The sequence below is a fragment of the Leucoraja erinacea genome, chromosome 4 (assembly GCF_028641065.1).
Source record: "Leucoraja erinacea ecotype New England chromosome 4, Leri_hhj_1, whole genome shotgun sequence".
Lineage (NCBI taxonomy): Eukaryota > Metazoa > Chordata > Chondrichthyes > Rajiformes > Rajidae > Leucoraja > Leucoraja erinaceus.
Genome location: NC_073380.1, coordinates 2,171,340 through 2,184,462, shown reverse-complemented (window position 1 = coordinate 2,184,462; position 13,123 = coordinate 2,171,340). Strand labels below are relative to the sequence as shown.

The 13,123-nt window shown below is 43.3% G+C and overlaps 1 protein-coding gene across 3 annotated transcripts in view; it reads left to right on the top strand.

Moving 5' to 3' along the window:
- Nucleotides 1-769: 769 nt before the first annotated feature.
- itga9 (integrin, alpha 9) overlaps nucleotides 770-13,123 on the top strand; it is a 369,220-nt gene continuing 356,866 nt past the window's right edge. For 2 of the 3 annotated variants that reach the window (XM_055633502.1, XM_055633504.1), the window contains exons 1-3: nucleotides 770-1,154; nucleotides 1,559-1,686; nucleotides 11,497-11,603. In XM_055633502.1, coding sequence (XP_055489477.1) covers nucleotides 979-1,154; nucleotides 1,559-1,686; nucleotides 11,497-11,603 — 411 coding nt within the window. In that variant the 5' untranslated portion in view covers nucleotides 770-978. Of the gene's footprint in view, nucleotides 1,262-1,558; nucleotides 1,687-11,496; nucleotides 11,604-13,123 lie in introns of all 3 variants that reach the window. The other variant, XM_055633503.1, reaches the window with a different exon arrangement.

The following is a 13,123-nucleotide window of genomic DNA, read 5'->3' as shown; positions in this document are numbered from 1 at the left end:
GTAGATAGTCTTCATCATAGTCGAAGGAGGTCAAAGGAGGTCTTCTACATAGTCGAAGGAGGTCTTCAACATTTTTTAAAACTCTTCTAAACTCACCAATTAGGTCCCCGTGGGACAGCCCATTACATATTGAAAAAAACTATGCGACCTAGCTGAGGCCTCGAGTACGCAGAGACCACAGAAGGAGAGTTATGAAGACACCCTACGACCTCGTGTCGACCATGCTGCGAGTATGGGTCGAGGGTAAACTCGCCAGAACTCGCGGATTAGGTGGCCCAGGTGCGACAGCCCCTTTAAACACTTTTGACACGTTTGACTCCTGAAATAGTGGGGCTGGGATTGTTATCTACTAATTTTTGAAAATGTGGAATGGGATTTTTGAAGATGATCAGAAATTCATAGATGCCTCCGACAAAATCCTAGATGCAGTTTATTGGGTCTTGGGGATTTATCACATTATACCTATTGATTTCTCCAATGCTAATTTTCTCCTAATGATAATTTCTTTGCGTGTGTGGTCATTCAATCCACATGGTTATTTTGCTGTGATTTCCAGTAAGTGAGATCCAGTTTTTAAAAGATGAATTGGGAATATTATTTTTCAACAGTTATTTTTATGTCAAGAAAAAACTTTGTATAGTTGAATGTGGATTGTGAAAATGTTTTCATGATTCATTGGCGCGCAATCTGCTTGAAGAAGAGAATAAAAAAACTTCCCCCAGTAGCCTGCGTGTGGCGCCTTTGATCGCTGTTTAGATTCTTGGTTTCCCAGCCCACTCCCAGTCAGTCGAAGATTAGGGAGTGCGGGGCTCTCAACAGACCAGTTTGTGCGAGTGGACCCGAGACGGAGATCAGCTGCTTTGCCAGCTAACCATATTTTTACGGCACCTTCAGGATTTATTCGTATGTGGTTAGAGAGTTGACTATCCTCCGCTTAAGGGAACTTGTATATAATTTGCTTCTGGCGAAGTTGGGGGAATGGATAGGCTGCTTGGAGAAGATATGAAGTTGTTGAAACTCTGTGTGCCTTTTATCTGGTTTGGTTTGGTGCACACATACAACATTGATCTGGATCACCCAGTCGTTTTCCGAGGAACTAGTGGGACTTTCTTTGGCTTTTCGGTACTGGAGCATTTCCACGACAACACACGGTGGTGAGTAGGACACGAGGAATCGGCAAGTTACTCCACTCTCCGCCTCTGCAGCCTACAATTCAGCAGTTCCCTTCCCTCATTCCGTGGCAATTCCCGACTGTGCAAATGTAATGTCTTTGTTTTGAGATGTTTGTCTGTAATCCCACACTGAAGTTAAAACGCAATACAGCTCGGAATGAACGTCAGCATTGGACTGACCGATTGATTTAACGATTTCATTGACTGCAGCTAAAAAAAATAGAGTGGACGGCTTAACTTCTAGCAATTCACCACGTTCCTTCTAGTCAATTTAAACATGAATTTACTTTTGCCTGTTTAGCCTGTTCAGTCTTTTCTTGCCATATTTGGATGTGTAGTTACATGGGACGGATTTCCTCTGTTTTAACATGATGTAATTTCTGCAGGGTACTGGTTGGGGCCCCCCAGGCCAACTCTACCTATAGTTCATCCGTGCTGTCCCCGGGAGCCGTGTATAAGTGTCGAATCCACAGTAATCCCGACAAGAGGTGTACAGAATTGGACCTAGGTCGAGGTTAGTTTTACTACTTAAACGTGGTTAGTTCGAGTAAACTGATGTTGGTACATGTGTCGATTGGTCCTGGGCACTTCTCGTAATCCCAGACACTGCACTATATGTTTTCCTGCCATAAGTAGATAAAAGTCAAGCGTGTTTAGTTGTCAAAGTACACCGGATATGAACCGGAACAATGGAATTCACGTTTGCTGCAGTTTTACAGGCACATTAGACGCACCAACAATTTGTTTACAACCTTGGGGGTAACTGTCTTAAAGTTACAGTCCGCGAATGACAGTATCTAATATTGTTTGTACAACCAATTTTTTTGCACATGCATTAAGCTCACATTCAAATAGATTTATTGCATCATAGAGCCATACAGCACTGAAATAGGCCCTTCGGCCCAACGTATCCATGCCAACCAAGATGCCCCATCTAAGCTATTCCCTTTTGGCCCATATCTCTCTAAACCTTTATTATCCATATACCTATCCAAGTGTACAATGCCGTTATAGTATCAGCCTTACTACCTTCCCTAGCAGCTCAGTCCATATACCTACCACCCTCTGAGTGGAAAAGGTTGCCCCTCGTATTGGTGTTCAATATTGCCCTTCTCATCTTTGACCTTTGTCCTCTTGTTTTTAATTCCCCAACTCTGGGTAAAAGACTATGCGTTCATCGTACCCATTCCTCTACAAGATCACCCTTCAGCCTCCTGCACTCCCAAGAATAAAGTCCTAGCCTGCCCAACCTCTCCCTACAGCTCAAACCCTCTAGTCCTGGCAACTTAAACCTTTATGAGCCTCGATGGTTGTTGTGTTCTTTGTGGTTGGTGGCTCATCACTTAAAACAGGGAGTATTTACAATATATGAGCCACAATTTTAGGTCTATTATTGTAACATGTACCAAGTTAATAGTTTTGTTTTGCATGCTATCCAATCAGATCAGATAATACTATAAATAAATACAATCAAGGAGACACTGGTTTGATCCTGACTTTGGGTGGTGTCTGCGGCGAGTTTGCACGTTCTCCTTGTATGGGTTTCCTGCAGCTGCTCCGGTTTCCACCCACATCTCAAAGATGAGTGAATTTGTAGGTTAATAGCCCTCTGTAAACTGTCCCTAGTGTATAGGTAGTGCAAAAGTGAGATAACGTAGAACTAGTGTGAGTGATTGATGTGGGCTGAAGGCCTTGTTTCCGTGCTGTATCTATAAACAAAATTAAAATACAATGTGTAGAGCAAAGGGGAAGAAATGGTAATATATTTACAGGTCGAAAAACTGATTTAAAAAATAGACCCTTCTCTGGGGATAGTACACAGAGTTACCATGCTCCAGTGGTATCTTTCCGTGTTCAGTTTATTCTCTATACAGGTGCACAACCTTTTATCCGAAAGCCTTGGGACCAGACACTTTTCGTAATTCTGAATTTTTCGGCTTTCGGAATGGAAGATTTTTAGCGTAGATTTTAACGGCTGGCTCAGTGGTAGAGTGCTCGGCTCATATCCGCAAGATCACGAGTTTGCGCCTCGATCCCGGCAGTTACTCGATCGCGAGTTTGAGTCTTCAATGTAGTTTGTTTCTTGCAGAATAGGAGAGAATAGGGAGGGTTAGGCTGGGATCATTCTCTGCGAGATGATCTTAGTGCGGGAGACAAGTGTAGGAGAGGTGTACTGACTGTGTGGGCAGAACTTTGGAAGTGATTGCCCACCATTCTCAAAAGCCACTGTGTCTCCCTGTCCCTGGGATAGCAGGGGGCGATCAAACAGCACAATACCCCCCTCCCCCTCCAACTCCAGAGGAATCCGCTCCCCGATGGGCCGCTATGGCGACAAGTGGCAGTTCGCCCACAGCCCGAGCTGCGCCACCCCAAGAACAAGACGTACCTTGCACACCATCAGCTTCTGCCCCTACGTGTTCCTCTGGAGTTGGAGCGGGGCTGGGCTGGGCTGGAGTTGCTGATCTGGGATCTCCGTGCTTGCAGTGGGCCTGGGGGTCGGTGTCCCGTTGGTCCTGACGTCTCCTGTGACTGGCACTGACCTGCTGGCATCGCTGCCGTGAAGATAGTGCAAAGCCCCCGCGCCGGTGCAATGGGCGGGGAACTGGAGAGGGGAGGGAAGGGGTCACACACATGGCCGGGAAGCAGAGGGGTGTAGGTGGGGTGAAACTGAAGGGAGCGCCAATCTGCTGCTGCCTGCCCGCTGAGTTAAAAAGTTCCCACGCAAGACTCACGATACACTGTGTATCGTGAGTCTACCGTGGGAACTTTTTAACTCAGCGGGCAGGCAGCAGCAGATTGTCAATTATTAACCCTCCCGCGCAATATACCCCCTCACCTTCTCTTTTATGAATGGGGATTTAGTTCCCCTTTCTTCGAGGACTGACCGGAGGTTCCGCTGACACCTCTGCGGGCCGCCCTCGTTGAACGTCTTCAAGGACCTTTCTTCAAGGACCGAAAAAATGTCCGCTATTCGGAGCTTTTCGTTATTTGGAATTTCGGATAAAAGGTTGTGCACCTGTAGATGATTTAAAAAAAAACAGATGCACAATTATCATAAATGTATCACTTTATTCTTAAAAGTGTGCACGGCTTAACATGAAAACCATTAATGAGAACTTTTACAAATAGGTGACAGACAGTTTTATTTTATTTTTAAAAAATTGCTTGTAGAAAATTGTACTTTTACAAAACAGAAGAATAAGAAGAATGGTATTGATGTATAAATTTATGATATGGCAATAGAATGCAACTATGAAAATTGCAATTCAGTGTCTGTATTAAAGTCACTTCATATTGTCTGATTGGCAGTAAGAACAACAGTAAACTATGATCCTGTAACTAGGAATGGGCGGGACAACTCAAGACATTTGATGAATGAAGAGTTAGAAGCATGTGGTCTGAAATGTTTCTTCTGTGCAATGACTGTTCGTTAAACAATTGATTTGGGGGGGGGGGGGGGGTCTCTCTGTTGGAATATGAATTGTTGGAATAACGAGCATGTTTTTGTTTTATTAAGAACCGTCATGCACACATTAGTGTTGGAAAATGAATATTCTGGGATAATGGCAATTAATGAGAATTGACTGGATATAAAATGATGAAGGTTTTACTTTAGAGATACAGCAGGGTATAAAAGGATAGACTACTGTAAACCTTTCCCCATATCAGATGTGGAGCAACCTCGAGGACACAGTTTGAGGGGAAAGGGGGAAGAGATTTAGAGGGGATATCAGGGGGATCTTACTTACACAAGAGTGGTAAGTACGTGGAATGCACTGGTGGATGCTAGATCACTAACATTGTTTTAAGTTTCTACTAAGCACAAATTGTTTCAGCATAATGGATAATAGACCATATGCTGGGCAATGGGATTAATACAGAAGAGTGCTCACTGGTCAGTGTAGACGGGTAAAGCTGAATGGCCTGTTTCCATGTTGTATGATTTTGACCAACAGTCTTAATTATTTATGGGAGTTTATCCAGTGTTGCTTCTTTGTGACATGTTTGGGCTGATAAATTATTGCGGGAGAAACATGCAATTTTTAAGGTAGAGCAATGATGAGAGGAAGCGTTTAAGAAAGAACTGCAGATGCTGGAAAACTTGAAGGTAGACAAAAAGCTGGAGAAGCTCAGCGGGTGAGGGAGCATCTATGGAACGAAGGAATGGGTGACGTTTCGGGTTGAGACCCTTCTGAGAGGAAGATGTTGGTTAAAAGTTAACATTGAACAAACTCTGGATGTTAAGCTATGTTAGGGTTATGAAAATCTATTAAATGACCCGATATTATACAAAATATATAAATGTTATACTTTCTCATAATAAGAAGAATGATATTGATGCATGAGGTACTGATGTGGCAGTGTGAATGAACTATGTAGTTTCAATAACAGGACACTCCACAATCTCACCACTGGCCCAACATATCAAAAGTTTTTTGTTACATATCAAAATTATGCAGCAACATCAGAAACAGAATAATATAGGGACATTTATCAGAGGCATATTTCAAAATATCAGGTGAAAGAAATTAAACAAATGGTTGAAATTTGCAGGTTTTACCTTTTTGAATGAAACTATTTGGACTCAAATCCTAACTTTTCAGACAAAAAAGGTGTGAGATCAGACCTGATCATAAACAGAAGATAGACACAAAAAGCTGGAGTAACTCAGCGGGACAGGCAGCATCTCTGGAGAGAAGAAATGGGTGACGTTTTGGGTAGAGACTCATCTTCAGACCCGAAACGCCACCCATTCCTTCTCTCCAGAAGTGCTGCTGTCCCATTGAGTTACTCCAGCTTTTTGTGTCTATCTTCGGTTTAAACCAGCATCTGCAGTTCCTTCTTGCACATGACCATCGACAGCTCTGATATCTAGGCAGCTGTGTTCCCTTGGCTGTCTTGACAAACCTACTGACTCCCATGGCTATCTTTACTACACTTCTCCCCCCCCCCCCCGTTTCCTGTAAAGACTCTATCCCCTACTCCCAATTCCTTCGTCTACGCCGCATCTGCGCCCAGGATGAGGTTTTCCATACCAGGGCATCGGAGATGTCCTCATTCTTTAGGGAACGGGGCTTCCCCTCTTCCATTATAGAGATGAGGCGCTCACTAGTGTCTCCTTGATATCCCACAGCTCTGCTCTTACTCCCTCTCCCCCCACCTTCCCCCCCATCAGCCGTCGCATACAGCATATAATCCTCAAAAAAAATGTTGCCACCTCCAATGGGATCCCACTACTGGCCACATCTTCTCATCTCTTTCTTCACCCACTGAGTTACTCCAGCACTTTGTGTCTACCTTCGATTTTACCAGCACCTGCAGTTCTTTTTTACACAGCTGTGTTCATATGGCTTAACCATCTGTTAAAAAGCTTCATGCAATAGTCGGGGCTATAGTAAATTAGTTTGTGGGATGAACTTGAAGAACTTTCACATGTTCAGAATAAAGGATGCTGGATTTGCCATTCCTCTTAATTAGCCAAGACATTCAGTTCACTGTGTGGCCCGGAATTTCTGTGGCTGCAGTATAAACTGCTTGGCACATGCATCGCTTACTGGGCTCCTTTGGTCACCTCTGTCACCTCTTGAATCTAAAAGAACCAAAGCAACAACAGGTACACAAAAATGCTGGAGAAACTCAGCGGGTGCAGCAGCATCTATGGAGCGAAGGAAATAGGCAACGTTTCGGGCAGAAACCCTTCTTCAGACTGATGGGGAGGGAGAAGAAAGGAAAAAGGAGGAGGAGGAGAAGGGGGGGGCAGTTAGAGGGGAGGTTGTGAAACTGTCTCCGGAGAGAGGAGGAGAACTTCTTCAAAGTAGGCACACCTTGAGGAGATTTCGCAGTGGAGTAGACAAAGTGTTTAAGAAGATGCTGGAAGATCGAAGGTACACAAAAATGCTGGAGAAACTCAGCGGGTGCAGCAGCAACAAAGGCAACAACAGCATAGGTACAGCATCACCTGTAGGGCAACCTGCAAAGCCATGCACAATCCTGCTTTGAGAATGCATTCACGGTTGAACAGTTGTTGCATCAGAATCCTAGAATCCCTACCTGATGGAAATCCTTCACTATAGGGACTGCAGTAGTTTGGGAGGTGGCTCAACATTCTCCATATGGGTCTCTTTATTGAAACGATGCATGAAAGTGCATCCTTTAAATATCAATTTGAAATGTATTATCCATGAGCTTGCATATAATGCCAATTTTTAATATAATTCTGATTTTGTTGCAATATTCTTCAGTATTAACTTTTGAAGCCCCGATAGTTAATTCACCCTCCACATGCGGTTTGGGTCAGGATCGCGACTTTCATATCCCGCACATGCCAGGACTACAGTGCAAAATATAGCACTTCAGTAGAGACATATAAAGGATTTAAGATATTACTCAGCTTAGAGCAGTGACATTCTTGTGACCTGGCCTGTAGTTAACTTTCAACCAAAGCTGCTAAAGTGAATGAACTTTGCAGGGAACTCAGTGCTGTGCCTGGGGCTTGTGGTGGGAGGGGGATGGGTGCACATCACTGGATTGTTTACAAGGCAGAAGATTTTATCAGAGGTTATCGCCTTGCCTGTGTGCTCTGTCATTGGCTATGCCTCATGCCTGTACCCATGAGGTGCAGGCTACCAATTAGCATTGGCTCCTATCGTTATAGCAAATTTTATAATGAGCACAATTGGTCCAGATAAAATGAAATGTAATATTTTAACGTTGATTCTTGGTTATATGCAACTGTATCTGGGAAGTTAATCTTTAATTTGTGACTGCCACAGAGGATATCTCGGCATGGTTGGCAAGCTTGCTTAACTTCATGGCAATTGTGCCAGCAATTCAGAAGTAACGTATTGGCTATGTGTAACCTGAGGTCAACCTGAACAATTGTATGTGATGTACAGGGTTTTAGATAAATGATATGGCTTTAATACAGAAGATAATGCTGTTTAGTGTTCAGCCAATTCTATTTGAATGTGGGTTGGGCAAAAATAGTGGAACAGCCTATAGCATTTATAGTCTGTCCAAAGCAAGCGCTGTCTGCGGAGGGCGCTCAGCATCGCCAAGGAATGCTCTCACCCCAACCATGGACTGTTTACCCTCCTACCATCCGGGAGGCGCTACAGGTCTCTCCGTTGCCGAACCAGCAGGTCGAGGAACAGCTTCTTTCCGGCGGCTGTCACTCTACTAAACAACGTACCTCGGTGACTGCCAATCACCCCCCCCCCCGGACACTTATTATTTATTTTTTATTCAAATCGTTTGCTATGTCGCTCTTCAAGGGAGATGCTAAATGCATTTCGTTGTCTCTGTACTGTACACTGACAATGACAATTAAAATTGAATCTGAATCTTCTTACATTTATCTTCTTTGAAGGAAATAAGGTGATTTAATTAATTTGCCTTTATTATCCTGATACCATTCATTTTCTAATTGTTGCATGAGAGACATTTGTCATTGTTCACATTCCCATGAGCATGGAACAGTATGGCACAGGAATGAGCCCTTCAGCCTGCAATGCTTGTGATGGTCACGAACATGTTGCCTAATTAAACTGATCTCATCTGCCCGCACATGATCCATATCCTACTCTTAAGCCTGTTAAACACCACTACTGTATCCGCCTCCACCACATCCCCAGGCAATGCGTTCCAGCCCCCCACCACAATTTGTGTAAAAAAAAAAAAGCCCCACATATCTCCCATTAAACTTTCCCCGTATTACATTATAGCTATGCCCTCTAGTGTTGGACATTGTCACCCTTGGAAAATTCATAACTTCATATACTTCTATCAAATCTCTCCTCCGCCTCTGACACTCCAGAGAAAACAACCCACGTCTACCCAGCCTCTTACCGTGGCTGAAAACCTCAAATCCAGGCAATATTCTGGTCTCCAAAACCTCCACATCATTCCTGTAATGGGGCGACTGGAATTGCACGCAATACCCCAAATGCTGCCTAAATAAAGTCCGATAGAGCTGCATCATAACTTCCTGATTTCCACTCAGTGCCCCTAGCAAAGAAGGCAAGCATCCCATATACCTTCTTTACAACCTTATTCACTTGCACTGTCACCTTTAGTGAGCTATAAGCATGGTGTCCAAGATCCCTCTGCACTTCAGTGCACTACACTTTATACTTCCTCCTTGCATTTAACCTCCCAAAGTGCAACACCGCACACTTGCTTGGGTTAAATTCCATCTGCCATTTTTCTGTCCATTTCTACAGCTAGTCTATGTCCTGCTACATCTTCTGACAGCATTCTTCATTTTCTACAACTCCACAATTTTGGTTTGTCAGCAAACATACTTGCTAACGTATTGACATTTAAGGTCATTTATGTGCACGACAAATAGCAGAGGTCACAACCCCACTTGTCACAGACCTCCAGCCAGAATATATACCCTCCACCCCAACCCTCTGTCTTCTATCAATAAGCCAAACACTTTAATTCCCCTTCTCATTCCCACACTGACCTTTCTGTCCGAGGCCTCTTCCATTATCAGAATGAGGCTAAATGCGAATTGAAGGAACAGCATCTCATATTTCGCTTGGGTAGCTTAAAACCCAGTGGTATGAATATTGAATTCTATAACTTCAAGAAACCCTTGCATTCACTCTCTCTCCATCCCTCTCCCCACCCTAGTTGCACCAGCTTCTTGTTCTCACCTAGCAAACAGCTAACAATAACCTGTTTCCATTATCATTGTTAATTTGCATATCTTTTGCATATCCTTCATATCTTTGCATAGTTTGCATATCTTTCATTCATTTGCTCTATATCTCTCGACATCACCGTTTCTCTTTCCCCTGAATCTAGTCTGAAGATGGGTATCGACCTGAAACATCACCCATTCCTTCTCTCCAAAGATGCTGCCTGTTACTCCAGCATTTTGTGTCTATCTTAGGTTTAAACCAGCATCTGCAGTTCCTTCCTACACATCCCAACTTCTATACTAATTATCCTGACTGATGGCCAATATGCCGAAAGCCTTCTTGACCACCTTATCTACCTGTGATTCCACTTTAAAGGAACTATATATCTTCACTCCTAGTTCACTCTGCTCTACAACATTCTCCAGAACCCTGCTATTTACTGTGAATGTCCCAAAATGCAACACCATATTTATCTGCATTAAACTCCATCAACCATTCCTCTGGCCACTTGCCAAAATGGTCAAGATCCTGCTGTAACCTTTGATAACTATCTTCACTATCTACAATACCATCCTCTTTAGTGTCATCTGCAAACTTACAAATCATGCCAATCATCTATATGCTTCCATTCTGTGCATGCTCATGTATCGGTCGAAATGCATCATAAATGTCACAATCATATCTGCTTCTACTACCCCTCCTGTCAGTGCATTTGTTCACTCACTACTCTGTCTCTTGCACATCTTCAAGATTCCCCCATTTAAATGTATACCAGGGCTCGAAATTAGCGGTTGCCCGGGTGCCATTGACCACCCAAAGTGCCACCGGGCAACCTAAATGCCGATACATTTTGCCCGGCTTGGCACTGCAGATACTGATTTATACCGAAGATAGACACAAAAAACTGGAGTATACTGGGTCTCCCTTCAGCCTCTGACGCTCCAGGTAGACCAATCCAATGTTGTCAACTTCTCAATACTCTCTAATGCAGTAACATCCTGGTGAACTTCTTTGGCACTCTCTCCAAGGCATCCACAACACTTCTGTCATGCGGTGACCAGAGCTGCGCTCAATACTCCAAGTGTGGCCCAAACAGAGTTTTATAAAACTGCAACATGACATCCTGACTCTTATACTCCACACCGCAACTGATGAACGAATGCATGACTTATGCCTTCTTTACCAACCTGTCTCCTTGTGTTGCCATTTTCAGGGTGCTATGTATGGACTTGCACCCCAAGGTCTCTCTGCACATTGGTGCCCCGAAGGGTCCTGCCAGTTACCGTGTACCCTCCCCTTCCATTTGACATCGCAAAGTGCTACCGGCAGAAGTTACAAGGCCTACGCCTGAACCTCCAGACTCAGAAACAGCTTCATTCCCAGAGCTATAGCGGCTCTGAACCAGCCCTGCTGAGTGCCCCCCATTCCCCCTGGACTGCCTCCCTCAGATGGTCACGTCGCACAGTTTATTTATTATTTATTTTTTTGACTTCGGTTGGAAGCTGCATACCAAATCTCGTTGCACTGATGTGCAATGACAATAAAAGATATTATTATTATTATTATTATTATTATTATTATTATCGCACACTTGTCCAGATTAAACTCCTTCTGCCATATCCCCGCACATAAATCCATATTATTAACATTTTAATTGTTTTTGGAATTTTTAGGTAATTGGCAGGGAAAGAGTTGTGGTAAAACCTGCAAAGAGAACAGAGACAATGAGTGGATGGGAGTGAGTCTGTCCCGACAGGAAGGAGGCAACGGCAGTATTCTGGTAAGACCTTGACTTTCTTAGCATTTAGGTTAATTCATCTGCTCGCTCTTTGATAATCAGCCTGCTCTTACATGCAACATAATTTGTTTATGGCTCTTCCTTCAAAATCATTTCTTTTTTCTGTTTTAATGTAAACATTTGTATAGATTATTGGAAAATCCATGTTACAATCAATCGAAGTAAATGTTCACAAAAAGCTGGAGTAACTCAGACAGCATCTCTGGAGAGAAAGAATTGGTGATGTTTCGGGTCGAGACCCTTCTTCACTCCAGCATTTTGTGGCTACCTTCTTATTTTCACTGTTATATTGCAAGTCATAAATTATCCTAATGATTTTAAAATTTAATTTTATTTGAGATTTTTAATTATAGCCATTTTAAAATTGGTTGCAAGGGGCACTGAGTGGCCCAGTTCAATTTGTAATATTGGCTATGGTTCAGTGAGTGGAAAGCATTGACATCATGCCTTTTTCAACCTTAGCTGCTATCATATGCCTTGCAGCCAGTTGAAATGTTGACATTTTCATCATAATGTGGCCAGCAGGACATCCCATTTTCATACTCTGCTTTCGCAAAAGGCAATGGTATAGATTCAGGGAATAAATGCTAGCCAAGATGCTGGAGAAAAATATTCTTATTCAAATGAAGCTATTTGTTTATTATCTGCACCAGAAATAGCAGATGTCATTGTTTTACAACATAACTATAACATAGAAAATAGGTGCAGGAGTAGGCCATTCGGCCCTTCGAGCCTGCACCGCCTTTCAATATGATCATGGCTGAACATCCAACTCAGTATCCTGCACCTGCCTTCTCTCTATACGGCCATATCTAACTCCCTCTTAAATATAGCCAATGAACTGGCCTCAACTACCTTCTGTGGCAGAGAGTTCCAGAGATTCACCACTCTCTGTGAAAAAAATGTTTAAACCGTTACTATCCATTTACCTGTCAATATACACACTACCCTCTGAGTGAAAAATCTGCCCCTCAGGTTGTATTAAATCTTGTCCCAGTCACCTTAAACGATGTCTCTTAAATCCCTACTCTAGGTAAAAGACTAGGTGCAGGAATTTTACTTACATACTCTATTTATTCAACCTATTTATTCCCTGTGATTTTGTACTTCTCCATAACATCACCCTTCAGACTCCTGTGTGCAAAGGAATAAAGTCCTAGCCTGTCCAACGTGACCCTGTAGCCTCAGCTTGAGAGCCCTGGCAACAACCTGGTAAATCTTCTTTGCATCGTTTCTAACTTAATGGCATGTTATTATTAATTGCTGGAATCCAGATCCTGATGGTTAATGGCCAGCGTGCCAAATGCTGCCTTCACTACCCTGTCCATAAGTATTGCCACTTTAAGGGACCATGTACCTGCATCCTTGGGTCTCTCTGTTGTACAACACAGCCTTGCACGGGTAACTCAGCGGGTCAGGCAACATCTCTGGAGGACATGGATAGGTGACGTGTCCTTCTTCAGACTGGTTGGAGCAGTAGGGAAAAGGCTGGTAAAGAGGCA